The sequence below is a fragment of the Poecile atricapillus genome, chromosome Z (assembly GCF_030490865.1).
Source record: "Poecile atricapillus isolate bPoeAtr1 chromosome Z, bPoeAtr1.hap1, whole genome shotgun sequence".
Classification (NCBI taxonomy): Eukaryota; Metazoa; Chordata; class Aves; order Passeriformes; family Paridae; genus Poecile; species Poecile atricapillus.
This window is the reverse complement of record NC_081289.1, coordinates 95,254,012-95,269,127: the sequence shown is the minus strand read 5'-3', so window position 1 is coordinate 95,269,127 and position 15,116 is coordinate 95,254,012. Positions and strand designations below refer to the sequence as shown.

Here is a 15,116-nt window from a genome sequence, read left to right as displayed (position 1 = left end):
GCCAAGAATGTCATGAAGATCCACAGAGATACATTCACAGTCCTGCCCCCATGGAGGAACAATCCAGGCACTCCTGCACACTGAGGGCTGAGGGACTGGAAACCTGCTTTACTGAGAAGGACCTTGGGGCCCTTCCTGGTGTACACCAAGATGACCAAGACCCAACAATGCACAGCAAAACAGGCCAGCAATATTCTGAGGCAAGTTAGGAAGAGCATTGTCAGGCAGACTGAGGGAGATGATACTTACTCGGCCCTGCTGAGAGAGGTGGGCAGAAGAGATTTTACATATCTCCACTCTGCAGATGCTGCCAGTTAATTCATGTCCTCTCAGTCTGAAGTCATAGCATAAAATGGACAAAAGACTGCCTGGGTAGAGAGAGGCCTGTGTTACTGAATTATTGTCTTGATGTACACGTAGGAGCTTCAGTGAAAAAACATTGTCTCGTACTTCAACCACATTAAAAAAAAAAAAAAAAAGATTGAAGAGTTAAAGAAAAGGTGATTTTCACTGATACTTAAGGAACTACATAATGGTACAATTTACTCAGCTCACTACTAGGAGTGAGTTAATAATCTTCCAGAGTGAGATGAAACACTTGCAGTATAACTCATCACTCAGAAACCATACAGTTCCTTTTAGCCATGAGTACTGACTGCTATCAAGGACTGTAAGGGTGAATTGTTAAGAGAAAGAATGAGTGATAAGATTCTTACACAGAAACATGTTATCTGAAGATCCTTCAGTAGAAAAAGGAAAACAAAAGCATGCTGGAGAAAGGGGTTTCATGACAGGCACCTCCTGGGAACACAGCAAAAACCTGTAAACTTTACCATGCTATCTTACAGAATCACTACCAAGGAATAAAACCTTCCCCTGCCCTCAGAGAAAGCAAAGTCAAAGTAGTCTGTTTATTCAGCCTGCAGCCTTTTTCCACTGTTCATTACAATATGTTATTCTAGCACAAGTGGAATTCAGGAGATGATCTCTCTGGCTGATGGTTTGATTGGTAAGAATATTAGACTTCAACTTTATCTCTGCAAATAATGGGCTTTCTCTGGAATAGCTGAAACTCTGACAGGAAGGAAGAGACTTTAATGGGAATTTCCCCTAGATAACAGTCCTTAGTTTATAGAAATCCTGTTCCATTATCTCTAAATATTCTAAATATATAGAGCAACACAATTAAGTGTGCTGAATTAGCAAACACAGTGCTTTCTGCACAAATTTCAATATTTTTAGCTTACAGATTTCTTTATACTCAAAATTATAATCTCAGATTTGAAGAAATTTAGTGACAAAAATATAGAACTATTTTAATGGACTCAGAATATTTCCTAATAATTTCTCTACTCCAGTTTCATAAAGTAAGATGCTTAGTCTACCTCTGTTCTGGAAAACTTTTATAAGAGATCAGAACAACTATAAATACAGATCCCACTGCTTTTTAGTCATTTCTTTCACAAGGCTAGCTTACTGTTTAGCTAAGATTTCTATCTATATTGAACTGTGCTTTTTCTATTTGATTAGGAGTAGCTTACAATACACCAGGTGAAAGAAATGATCAATAAGCAGTTTATAAAAACATGACATGTAGAATGTGAGACAAATATATAAATGGAAATATTTTTTTATCTGAACATTTTCTGAAAATTCTGTATCACAAAGCACATTGTTATTTTCTATACAAGTCCTGTTTTTGTTCTATGTTGAAACTCTTCCTTGTAGATTTTTGTCAGAGGTTCCATATGACACTGCTGCTTGAAACTTGAGGGAAAAAACATAGCAGAAAATACAAGTAATTTGCTCTGCTATTTCCTTTACTGGTGAATACTACAGCAGTAAAATGCTCCACACAAAATCACTGTTAGTAGTGTTCTTTTATCTGAGTTTGATCTTTAGAATTACACTTAAAAAATAAGGAAGTTAATTCTCCCTTATTTTGGAGAATTTGCTGAAATTTGCTTTTATTGTGAGATTTTACACTATGATGCAATTTTGGCTTTAGAAAATGCTTGTCATCCTTAGATACTTTCCTTACTTGCTATCTATAGAGGTCTGGTATGCTGATACTACAGTTTATGTTATTATACACGTAATTTAAGATAATGCATATGGCAGCCTGTCAAGCAGTCCTCCTGTTCTGTTTGGCAGGGGTAGTACTACAAGGCAATTAGAAATTCAGTGTGTAAAGCAGACTAAAATTTCACATTTTAGATGTGATTCAGCCATGGGCCTCAGTAACTCATTGGGCAGTATTTCCTTTTTGTTTCTAAAATTCAACTGTTTATTACAAAAAAAGATAAACAGTGCAAAAGGACAGACAGTATTAACACCTGTAACTTCTAAAAACCTGGAAAAAATAATTTTGAGAATATCTGTCACTCTAGTGGTGAATGAATGATCTCAGTAGTCCAGCTTTCCATACAGCCTTAGCCGTAACATCTCTCATTTTTGGTCCATTCGGGCAGGAAGGAAATGCCTGGGTTCAGTTCTTGGTGTTCTGTAAAGCTTCTATGAGAGCTTCATTGTGTTCTTTGACCAGCTTTCTCACATTCTTCATTATTGGCTGGTAGTCACTCTCCCGACTTTTTGTTGCTATGACTGATTAAAAGAATTAAGGAAACAAACTGCCAGTGTAAATATGAGCATAATCACAGATCACAAGGGAACCACACCACCATACATTTCCTTCTGTGAAAAATATCAAGGATGAAAATAGTGGAAGAAACTCAGACAGGGGCTAAAAGACTTGCACTAATTTACTAACTGTTATCTCATGCCAAGCACTGTTGAAAATGGAACTGATTACATGCCTGAGTCATTTTTGTTTTTATATACATATACACACACACACACTCATATATATATATATATATAGGCATTAAGTCCCTCATGAAAGACTCTGCCTATTGTTATATTGCAAACCAAACCATTTCAAGGTACTCAGTTATGTACAGCCATACAGTCTGGCTGCAAAAGTCCCAGTCCAAGAAAACAGCCTCCCTCCAGTAGCCCAATCAGATGTAAGTACTCTGATATAAGTACGTACTATAAGGGTCTGCACTCAGATAAGCAGTATTTCATACCAAGTTAGGAAATACTTTAATATCCTGATCAACTTTTTCTCTTGATTTGTCTTAAAGTCTTTTTTGTTAAGAAAAATGTATTTAAGTCTACAGCCTTGATAAAATATTTCTGTAGAGCCTCCTTCAAAGAGAAGGTGGCTCCAACAGTATTACACTGTCCAAGACTTTTTTCAGATATTTTTCTAAGAATTAGAGCACTTACTGGATTTGAGAAATGTGATATTTGGTACATGCAGAAAACAACATATATACATAAATATATAGCTATATGTATATGCATTAACTACTAAATAATAATTATCATCATCATCAGTATTATTTCTGTGATGGCTAGGTTATCACAGAATTGCCTGAAATGTATCTCCTGCCATTTTTTGAGACATGAAGGAATGCTCACTGTCCAATACACTACACGAGATGATGAAGTCTAGTTTTGATGTTATCTTTACCAATTACATTTGTACTGTGATCATGTAAATATGAATTTGTGCATCTTAGGGATTTCAGATTTTTTAAATAAAATTTATTTCTTAAATAATTTTAAAGAAGTCATTTTATTGCAGTGAATTCACTGTCCCTAGAATACAAAATAAAAGCACAGCCTAGTACTATTCAGATCTCTATCATAACTAAGAAGAAAAACAGAAAAATAGTACCAGATGAGAAGATCCATCAATTCTAATTAAAACAAGTATCAGTGACTTTAATTTTAAAAACCATCTTATAAAAGCCCTTTTCAAATCAGCAAGTAATGATTTTGCTGATATGATTACTGTAACACAACTTGTTAATTTGAATCCCATAAAGAGAGAGCTACAAGACAGCTCCCTCATTCGAGCATGTTTTCAAACAGTGCTATCCTGGCAGATTAGTGTCAGATAGGACTGGAGAGATGTCCTCCAAGGAAAACTTTTAGACTGCAAGGCAAAGCTCATGCTTTAGGACCCTGTAAAATTGTTTCAGACAACACATGCAAGTTTTGCTATATAAAATATCTATCAGCTAACCAGATATTTGCAAAGGATTGCCTTTCCCCTCCTCCCCTGTCTTCTGCAGCCCATTCCGTCCTGTCTTATTCTGCTGGAGGAAACAGACTTCTTCCTCAATTAATACAGTGTGTGAATTTGACTCTTACTTCTTAAAGAAAAGGATACACTCCTTCATCATAAAGTTATTTTGTTCAAGGTGCTGCCATTTCCTCTCCAAATTTGTAAGCTGAAAACACAAAACCACAAAAAGAGCCAAAAATGAAAATTGTAATAATTACACACATATTTTACACCAATGATTTTGTATCAGCACCTTGTACTCTATCAAATTATAAGATCAAAGTTATTTCACATTAAAAAAACACAGAAATGAAACAATGGCAAAATGTTTTTAAAGCTGCTGATGATTAACTTGCACATATAACTTAGCACTTCATAATTAATCTATATAAAAGCACTGCATGCAACTGCAGTGACAGATGAAAAAATCAGATGAGAATTCAAGACTTGTCATATAAGGAAGTTAACAGGCAAGTCAGGATTAAAAAGTGAACCATTCAGGGAGATACTAATTCTCATTATGCTTCCTATCATTTAGATGGATCTCTTCTTAGAATCAGTAGGATCTAAAATCACCAAAGATTCAATATTTCCTGACACTGTCTTGGACTTTGCACTACACAGAAGAAACTTCCTTACTTCCATAGTTAAGTTTCCTGTCTGATGCCAGAAGTTGTGATAAGAACAGAGCTGCAGCAAGAAGATTGTACGAGTGTGGGTTCAGTGCTGGCACTTCTTCAATACTTTCAGCATCAACAGGAAACTAATGTGGACATTATATTGATGCCTGCTTCCTTACAATACAATTTTGTATTTGTTTTTCTGATGCTACTGTTCAAGGTTCTGCATTTCAAGATATGAAGATGTTATTTTTAAAACTAAAACTGAAAATCATTCTGAGACTAAGTGGAAACTAAGGTAATAAATAAGGAAAATATTACAGTATTTTACTTAAAAGCTTATCCTTAAGCTGGAAGAGATGAAAATAGTTTCTGTGTAACTCCAACCTTAATAGTAAAGAATCAGTTTTCTAGTGTACTAGAAATTTGTTCACAGCAAGCAAGGCAATCATTTGTTTCCAAGACTTGGTATTTCTGACCACTTAGAATTTTTACTGTCTTATTTGTAGATGTTGCTGCACACAACACAGCCAGTAAAGGAGCCTGGAACTGAAATACTTCCTATCTTGCACACAGAAAAGGAAAGATTCAATGTATTATTATAGTAACTGCTTGAAGACCAAATGACCTGTTGCAAAAGTGCATGAGTCATCCATATTTATGAACACTGTTTGTACTTCAAAATGATTGATGAATATCAAAAATTCAGTTATTTTAAGACATACCTTAATTCACCCTCATTTTTTTTACACTCAGGACATAAACAGTAAAGAAACAAATCCTTTTCACACACATAAAAATGGAACAGGACAATAAATTAAATAAATGCCATACAACTACTGTTTTATATAAAATATTAAGCCTCATGAGGCAAGTATCATAACATTCTTTGGGTATGCATTTCTAATTTACCTAAACTCTAGAATTTGATCTTGGCAAAAAAAAGATGCACAGTATCTGAAGTCTTGCACACTTTGGCATGTAGCTTTGAGGATTTATATCATCACCTTAGAATGATTATAATAATTGTATGTTACAAATGGACACATGCCTCAGTCAGACCTATGCCTTCTCATCTGCTTCATGACATTCATTTCAGAAGAAATTAAACATGTACAATGTGACTTTCATCTTTTAACCGTATTAGAAAAAATAGCAGTTCTAAAGGACAAATATCTCAGCAACCTTAATCAATAAAAAACACTGAAATGCATAAAAAAAATCAGTTTCCCTTTCCATCTTATTTTAAAGTTAACCATTTTTCTTCTGTGCATTCAAATATATATGCTGGTAAAGTTCTGCTGCCAAAATGACATCAATTTACGTGTGTTTATAATGAAAGAATATAAGCCACTCAAGAGGTTATAAACATCTTCTTTCCTGATTCGCTTTTGAAATGTAAATGTACATGTACACCAAAGTTGTTTAAATGTGAACAGACCCTAAAACTTCAATGGCCTGCAAGGAGCAGAAGAATTTGAAAAAGGAAAATGGAATTAATAGCACAAATTTAAAGAAAAAAAATATCACCATGACTTTAATAGCAAAAGGGATCTTTGCTAGTTAGTAGTGACTTTTTTTTTTCCTACAGTTTCTTTCTAAGTTTATCCTCGAACTGCTTAAGCAAAGGAAGGGCAGATGGTAGAGAGATCTGAGCAAGATTGACACAAACACTTAAACAAAGGATTCACATAACTTTTAGCTCAGAAAGATCTCTGCTAGTAATCCAAAGCTTGCAAGCCACTTGCTGGCACAATATTAACTTTTGTTTGAAAACAGCAAATACAGTTACAATGCATGACTTAGAAAACTCACTGGGAAGGAACAAACAGATTCTGACTGAACAATGCTTCATATGTATAAGAAAACCAAGAAACAACTGAAGGGATAATATGTAACTTGATCTATACCTGAGAATGGATCTCATTTTCTTCCAGTTCCTTCTTTAGTGTCTCATACTCTGTATTCAAATGCTCCATTATTTTCTTAAAAGCACGGCTGCGTTTTGTTAATTTTTCTTTGTCATCCTGGAGTTTCTAGTTAGAAAAAAACCCAATACAAACTGATGAATGAGTTAATTTGCTGTAGGCTTCAGGCACATTACTTCAATTTACCTTTCAAGATGCTACTTTTTTTCCTTTTAGAACAAGACCACATGCATATGCATAAGCAACTCACTGGCTTTTCTCTAGCACTGCATTAGACAGTAATGAGAAAAAAAGAATGAGAAAAAAGAGCACCAGTGGGAATGCTGGTATTAAGAATTTGTAGGAAAGTCTCTTTTGCTTGTGTTCTGTGTTAGATTGCTAAATTCAAACCTATGAGGAGTTGTAAATTACATAAGAGTTTAGCTGAATCACTAAAATAGAATGGGGAGATTTTGTGTAAGGAGGTTATCAAAAGATACTCAGCTGAATACCTCCTACATGTACTCAGTTAATATGTCACATATTTAAGCAAAATAGTGTTTGTATTCATTTGAACTGATGCACAATTTTGTTTTTCAGCTGTCAGGAAGGACTGTTAATCACAAAACTGGATTCCCCTCCACTAGCTATTCAAAAGCATACATTTTGTTTCATCCCTTTCATTACCTTTTTCTTTTCTTCTCCTGATGCTTTCAGAGCTGGTAAATTATTATAGATCTCCAACTCTGCTTTTGTCTGTTCCATTTTGTCTTTAAGAGAAGCCAGTTCACCAACCATCTTGCCTTCCAACAGTTCCATCTTCTGTAGGTCCATCTGCAGTTTTTGACTCTCTAGATCACCAGACACACAATCTCTAATTAACAGTACTTTTTGTTTCATAATACACAGCCTATTACATAAATATTTATGCTATATTTAACCAATATAAACAGCTCCTAAATATACTTCGTATTTTTTACATGTATGGGACTATTAATGTGAAGAAAATAAAAATTTGATCTTCACAACCATGCCGTAAGTCACTCATACACTGTAATTACTGTATTATAATCCATAAGCGAGGAATAATGAAAATGTGATGACCTTCTGTATCATAGTGTTTCTATTTTTACTGATGATAGAACCACACAATTAATTACTGCACCACAGTACTAAAGCAGTGGTGATACCTTGTGAAAAGTTTATTGCAATTATGCAGACAAATTGAAGAAGCATTTTTTATTAGTTTTTAGCATCATGTTATTTTTATTTGTGCTGCTTGAATATGGATAAGGCTTAGTTTTAGCACAACAAATAGCCAAACTTGCTTTAACATTTGCTTTGTACAGGAAAGCACTTTCATATATCCACAGAAAAGTCAGAGCGTACAATATCAATGTGGGCTACAATATACAGTTTTTACTTCTGAGACTCCATTGAAAACACAACAGAGTTACAGGTGATTACAGGAATTAGAACTATGGGTGCATTCTGATATAAAGAGGACTGTGGAGACTGAAACTGTCCAGACACGAGACATGTGAGAGAAGAAACAATACAGATGCACACACTAATAAAAATACTTTGACTCAGTCTTAGGGTAAGTTACCTACCTGGAGTGGGAAAAGACTAGATGTTGGCTAGACTTAGTTTGGATGGTTTTGCAACCTGACTTGTCATTGTATTTCATTCAGGTTCCTGAACATTAAACACATGGCTACATTTTCTTACATTTCAGATCTGTGTCTAACTGAGAAGAATGATACAGACAATGCAGTTTTTTTCCTACACTCTAAAGCATCAGGCAACATGGGCTATTAGGGGGGATGAGACTGCACAAGAAAACTTTTCTTTAGGTTTGTGATTTTGAGATTTGTGCTGATCTACTGGAAAAAGGATAGAAAATTTCCTCCACAACTTAACTAAGGCAGTATAAATCTTTAAGGCAGAAGAAAGATATGTCTACATGAAAGAAGGAGAGTTCACCTTTACAAAAACTGTGGGTATAGTTTGGGAGTGGAATTATATGGGAAAATATCGCCTGATCAAAACACTCTCAGAGAAAGATTTTCCTACTCATCTCTCTGGTTGTGTATTTATGCCATATATTTTAGAGTGAAACGCTGTATCAACATTTCTGTCTTATTACAGAGCACTTTCAAGATTTCTTTAGGAACCTCAAATAAAAGAAAAACCAAGATTTTTGTGTACCATTTCTAATTATCCTGAGGAAAGCTGATTCATCAGGTAAGAAAGTGTCCTCTATGAGAAAGGAGCATTTATACAAATACAAAAAATTCCCATGCAAATTAAAAGAAGGATTTTAAATTAAAATATTTTTTATTACTTTGCATGTAAGTAATCCACAGTCTGCCACCTCCTGCAAAGGCCTTAAGAAAACACTTTCAGTGTGTCTACAATATTTCATAACTGCTCAGAGTTTCACAATGAAGTTTCTAGTATTGGTCAATGACAGATTGTAAACCACAACTGAACAGATCACAGCTTTACTTCTCTTGCTCCTGCAGCACAGTGCTTTAAAGACAAATGCTTAAGGACATCAATAAATGACAGTTTTCGAACAGAAACAATAAAAAATACAATAGTATAAAATAAATTCAGATTGAAGAGAAATAGCAGAAGACAACTATAGATGTTCATGAGAATTTACTTAGTAAGACATCTTATCACAGCATTTTCACTTTTTATATAGTTATTCTAGTATCTGTATTTTGTTATTTAAAATTATACATAGTTGACCAGTTAAAATTTATCTTACATGTAAAGAGCAGCACCAACATTAATGCCAAAAAGGCAAAAAAATTCTTGGACTGTTCTGTCTAATACAACTATGATGAGAGCACAATGGACAGTCCTAGCCATTCACACTTTCTGGAGAAAAAGAAAAAACTAGAAGGGGCAAATTTTATCCTTATCCAGCAGCAGAGTCAATGAAAAAACCTTAAAACTGAAAAAACCTCAAAATTCCTCTAGGGGAAGAGACAGGAAGAGGATGCAGCCTAGTTCCTTCTGATAGGCCATGAATTTGCAGCATCTTGCATGCAGTGTGTACACAGTGGTAAATTCTCAGAACAAAGCAGAGTGACCCAGGGAAATGTTTTTGGGAAACTATGCCATCAGCACTTTTGTTTACCCTTCATGGTTTCCTTTTATTTTTATTTTTTTTAAGGATTCTTCTGGTGGACTTTTTATATCTTTGTTATGGCAAGAAAATATAGAAATCCAGATTTTAACCATAACAAAAGAATCCTGAAGATGACCGTGCTATAATTCAAAGGTTAGAAGGAACTTCAAACTGAGGATTCACTGTATTTCTTAAAGAATCTTAAGCTGTTTGTTATACTATCTGTGAATCCTAGCTATCAGACATTTACTTAGGAATAATTTAAATTGTCTGCTGAAAATTATGTACTGTAACTTCCTCCTCTTTTCTTGCAGAGAAAGAATTTTTTCTTTCAATAATGCCTCTATAGCACTACCTGCTTCCAAAACATCCTTATATTGTAAAATAGTCAGAAGTGATGCTTATAGGAAAGAACAAAAAGTCATATTTGAACTTTTAATATAAGGCCCAGAAATTTTAAACTACACTACAACTGCAAAACGAGTATTTGCAGACAAGTAAACACTAAGTGTTGAAACATACAACAGAAAATCAATTTCTCTAACATCTTTTGCCGAACAACTTATTTGCTCATAGCTACTTTGAAGTCACGATACCAGCTCCTATTTTAAAAATTACTATGAAGTACAACACGTAACAGCCTTCTAACAAAATGATTTATTGTTCTAAATTCCTGCCCCTTCCTTTCAGCCAAACAAGGAAAGATTTGCTGAACTAATAATGATACTGGCAAAGACACAGAATTGTGAAGACAATTCTACCATATACAGTGCAAATAAAGAACTAAAGAGATACTTGTCATGGGAATGAGAGAAAATTACTGTCTGCTTTTTGAAATTACAGAGAATATCCTCAAGAAGCTAATAAGCATTTGAGTATTCTGAAAATAAAGTCAAAATGAGCATTCACTCTGCAGAATCAAAGCCTCAGGATTTGAGAGCTATTCACAGGTGTTGTCAGTTAATTGCCTGTGGTACATATCCCTTTGGAAAAGCATAAACCATAAGTAAGTGATACTAAGAACTACTTTTACAAATAATATATAGTTAGATAACAGTGGAAAACTGTTTCAATTAATTAAACATTCTTTCAAGATCATGGAAGATCTTATTTTGTGATAAGTATTAGTAAAATCAAATTCTAGCTCAATTCAACCCCTGTATTGAAATACACTTGTTTAACATGCATCTGTGCAAGGAAGAAGATAATTTAGTGGTAATAGTAAGGTAACTATAAATAAGTATACATACCTACTATAAATACATAGTATACAATATCTAACAGATAATAGATATAAATAAATAAATATAATAATTGGAAACGAATTGTGGAAAATAAAAATAGCTTGCTATCCACAAGCATTTCAATTTGTGAACTTACCACTGTATTTTAATATTTGGAGATCACTTGATATCTAATATTCACAAATCTTCTACATGATATCAGTGTAACTCTGAAGGTAGTCTTTATTATCTTAAGGAATTAATTAGAAAATCCGTTGCTGATCTCACCTGCAATCAGATTCTTAGCAGTGCTCTGTGATTTCTGCATTTCGTTTGATTTGAACGTGAGGTCTTCCTGCATAATCTTCAGCTCTTGATTGGTAACTGATGAAATTTGTTTCATATGATTCAGATTCTGTGTGTTACCAACAGCAATGATAAGAACATGCCGTATTTTTGAAACAAGTGGTAACTGAACAAGTAACAACCTCTCCTGTCCTATGACACTGTCTGTTATTTGAGTGATTTAAATGTGAATAACTTTTATTCTGCCAACTTCTGATAAAAGATGTACTGAGCGGCCAGCACAGATGAAATAAAAACCCAGCAAATATGAACTGTGCTGCCATATAGTTCTGTTGTAAAGTAAGTGACAGTGCCTAAAATATACCTTATGGTATACTATACTGAAAAAGGTGTGAGACAATTAAAATAATCATAGAATCAAAATATTACTCAGATGAAAGTTTTCTATAGCATAAAAAAAATCCATGGGAGACCAAAATATTAAAAGTATAGAAGACTTGAAAGTCAAAAAAATGGCAGACTGCAAATGGAAACAGTTTATGAACACTTACATTATTCATTTATAATATTTACATTAAATATTATGCATCAGGATATTTCAGACATATTTTTAGTAGATCAGAGGGACATCTGAAATATATTTAGCTCAGTAACACTAGTGACAGAACACCCATGAACTTGCAAACTTTGGATAAACAAAATATTGTTTATTGTAACTAAAAATAGTTTTATTTGCAGTATTTGGAAACGTTTATCATTATTAACTTTAGTTATAGCAGAGATTAAAAGTTATAGAAATTATGAAAATATTTCTTTGTTCTGGTCACAATATTACATACTGTTCAAAACTCTTCCCCCAGAAAAAGAGAGAAATTAAACGAATCCTTTTTTTAACTACTACTAAAGCTGTGCACGGCTCAATGTTTTATAATTTTCAGAGACTATTATGTAGATAAGTATAACTATATAAAATCCATCATCCTTCTTTATCCAGCAACTCTCCTGTTCTGCATGTCTAGAAAGTCCTAGCCTGAAAGAAAAGGAAGGAAATGCTTACCCTGCTTGAGTGCTCCAGGAGTGCAACAATGTTGGCTTCTATTTGGGCCTTTCTTTCCAATTCCTCATTCTTCACATCTTCAAAAGTTTCTAGAAAATCTAGAGATTGACAAACATGAAAAAGAAGCCTCTTACTTACATGGTTGCAATGTTACCAGTCAAAACCTGTATTAAATTGCTAAGAAGCAGTTTCAGATAGGTTACTTTAATTGTTTATTTAAAAGCCAGGTGGTAGAGACATTGAAACTTGTCAACTTATGGGTTGAATGAAATTAATTAGGGAATGAAAATGAGAAGAATTCTTCCAGTGACACATACTGGAAATGAAGCCACCACCTTGTTGTACAGTATTTAGGTGAGGGTTACCACCCAATGGGAAAGAAATTTCATCCCTACTATTTCTGATGTTTTTATAAATGCTTCTCCAGCAGTTTTTAGTCTTTATTTTTCTGAAAGGAATCAGCTTACTAAATAAAGGAAACAGGATTATTATCTCTTATGGCCTGGACTAAATGTTAAACACTGTGAAAGACTTGAGACCTGGTATGACCTCTTCTATTCTGTGTGATGTCCCTTAGCTATATGTCTAATTTATGTTCATTTTAGTAGTTCTCCAATTGAATGTGACAACACAGTTGTAATAGTGGTAGGTACTCTGTACCTAAGAGTTCTGTGTTCTAAGAATACAACATTGTATTTCTGGTGACACAAATATTCTAGAATGCAATGAGTGGGACACATCACACAGAAGTTAGAAGCCCAGTAAGATGCCACCCAGAGCTCTAAGTTACAATCACTTCTTTCCTGCAGGGTCTCCTGAAACACAGCTTATACACACAGGAGCACTTGGGAACCATAAAGAGTTTGCACACTTTCTATCAGGATAGAAACTGGAGAAGTCCTTGTTTGGGCAAGAAGGATTTGATAATGATGGAAAAGCATTTTCAGACATTTATAAATATGAACAATGAAACTAACATGTATAATACCCACAGATATGTATTCAACTCTACAAAGCTGAGCCTGCAACAGTGAAATTAGGACCTCAGAAAAGTAGCTATATGATTTGGCTAGTGTTTTTCTCCTTTGGCATTCTGGACTTTCATGTGTTTTTTGTTTCAAACATTTGAATTTATTTAGAAACATTAAGCAAAGTCTGTATTTACATCTCATTGCACTGTTTTTTTTTTGCAAGCAACTTTCTTTTTTATCACACTGGTCTGATTGACCTTGTTTCATTTGAATGCTGTGTATTTCACACATTCATAAAAACTCTTGAATGCAAGAGCTCATCTAATTAATCTACTTGCTCCTGGACTAAACGAGCTCTATGTCAGTAATTCAGAGGCTTGTCTATATTCTTCACACACACACAGCTCCTGACAGATACTATACAGTCCTTCTGGACAATATATTTCAATGCTTGGTAAGTTTTATTGTTAGGAAGCTTTCACTAATACCTGACCTGAAATCTTTCTGGTATGTTACTTTTTTCCTATCCTCCACATATATGCAGAAATAAATTTTTCCATTATTATTTGAAACAGCCTTTTTACACATTTGACAACTGCCATAAATTTTCTAAAAAAAAAATACTCATTCTTTTATATCTCCTTGCCAGTCATGCTTCCTGCATACCCCCATCAATTTTCTTCAGAACTGACGGCCCTCTTTATGTGCAGAACTAGAGACAATACTCCCATCTGAAGAAAACTGAAGCACAGGGAAGATTATTTCAGATGTCTATCAAATCACACTCCAATGTATACCTACTGTTGTGGTATTTTTCTTGTTAGTCTGAAACTGCTCAGCAATGTTCACTTTGTCTTTCACTCTCTGAGCCATGCCACAGAGCTATACCGAATGAACTGTTCTCTAGTCTGGATTTTTGCTGTTGATTACTCCACCCAAGAGTAGAAACTTACACTTAGTCCTTTTCAGACTTTTTTGTAATTACTTTCTAACATAACAGAAGTGTACTAAATTCTAACCATGTCCTCCAACCTGATTTCAGCTTTTCTGATAGACCATTTTCTGTAACTGTTCTGTCAGATGCTCTTTCCCATCATCCAACCTATCAAGAAAATACTGACAAACCTGAACATCTGACACACTGCAAAACTCCATGCAATGCATCCTTTCATTTTGGCATTGAATCTTTCACAATTAATATTTTTTTAACTTAAAGCACAGTATAGGTTAATAATGGACAATATTTGGCTAGCTTGCTTCTAAAAACACCACAACACAACAGAAGTTGCATTGAAGTTAAAGTATATATCGTCTGCTACACCCTCCTTTTTCTGAAATATTTTTCTGACACAAAAAAAAGGAAAACAAGTTGTTTGTACTTGACAAGTCAATACCAGTGTTATTCACATTCCCATTCCTGTAACATTTACTTATTGTTTGCTTGCATATTTTCCCCAGATCATTTCTGGAAACTGACACTAATCTGACTGTCCTCTATTTCCCTGTCCCCTCTTCTTCTACATAGTCACCATATTTACTCTTTTCCCATCCTTAAGACTCCTGGCATGTTCCCACCAATCTCTTAGGTCTCAGGTCCCCCAAATCACTAACTGGTCTGGAAGTTTATCAATAATCTTTATTGAAGGGTAGAAGCAGAACCAAAACTCAAAAAGTCAAGCCCTGTGGACACCATCTGTACTAATAATGAAAATGCAAGTCATGTGAGCTTTTGTCTTTTTGCTTCTCAGG

The 15,116-nt window shown here is 34.4% G+C and overlaps 1 protein-coding gene across 3 annotated transcripts in view; it reads right to left on the bottom strand.

Moving 5' to 3' along the window:
* Positions 1-266: 266 nt before the first annotated feature.
* IFT74 (intraflagellar transport 74) overlaps positions 267-15,116 on the bottom strand; it is a 38,740-nt gene continuing 23,890 nt past the window's right edge. For 2 of the 3 annotated variants that reach the window (XR_009276221.1, XR_009276220.1), the window contains exons 15-21: positions 12,397-12,494; positions 11,322-11,448; positions 7,353-7,516; positions 6,669-6,794; positions 4,244-4,304; positions 717-2,604; positions 267-368 (exon numbers count right to left, since the gene is read on the bottom strand). Coding sequence is in view for 1 of the 3 variants with exons in the window: in XM_058827668.1 (XP_058683651.1) it covers positions 2,489-2,604; positions 4,244-4,304; positions 6,669-6,794; positions 7,353-7,516; positions 11,322-11,448; positions 12,397-12,494 (692 nt within the window). In the remaining 2 variants the exon portion in view is untranslated. Of the gene's footprint in view, positions 369-609; positions 2,605-4,243; positions 4,305-6,668; positions 6,795-7,352; positions 7,517-11,321; positions 11,449-12,396; positions 12,495-15,116 lie in introns of those variants that run through there. The other variant, XM_058827668.1, reaches the window with a different exon arrangement.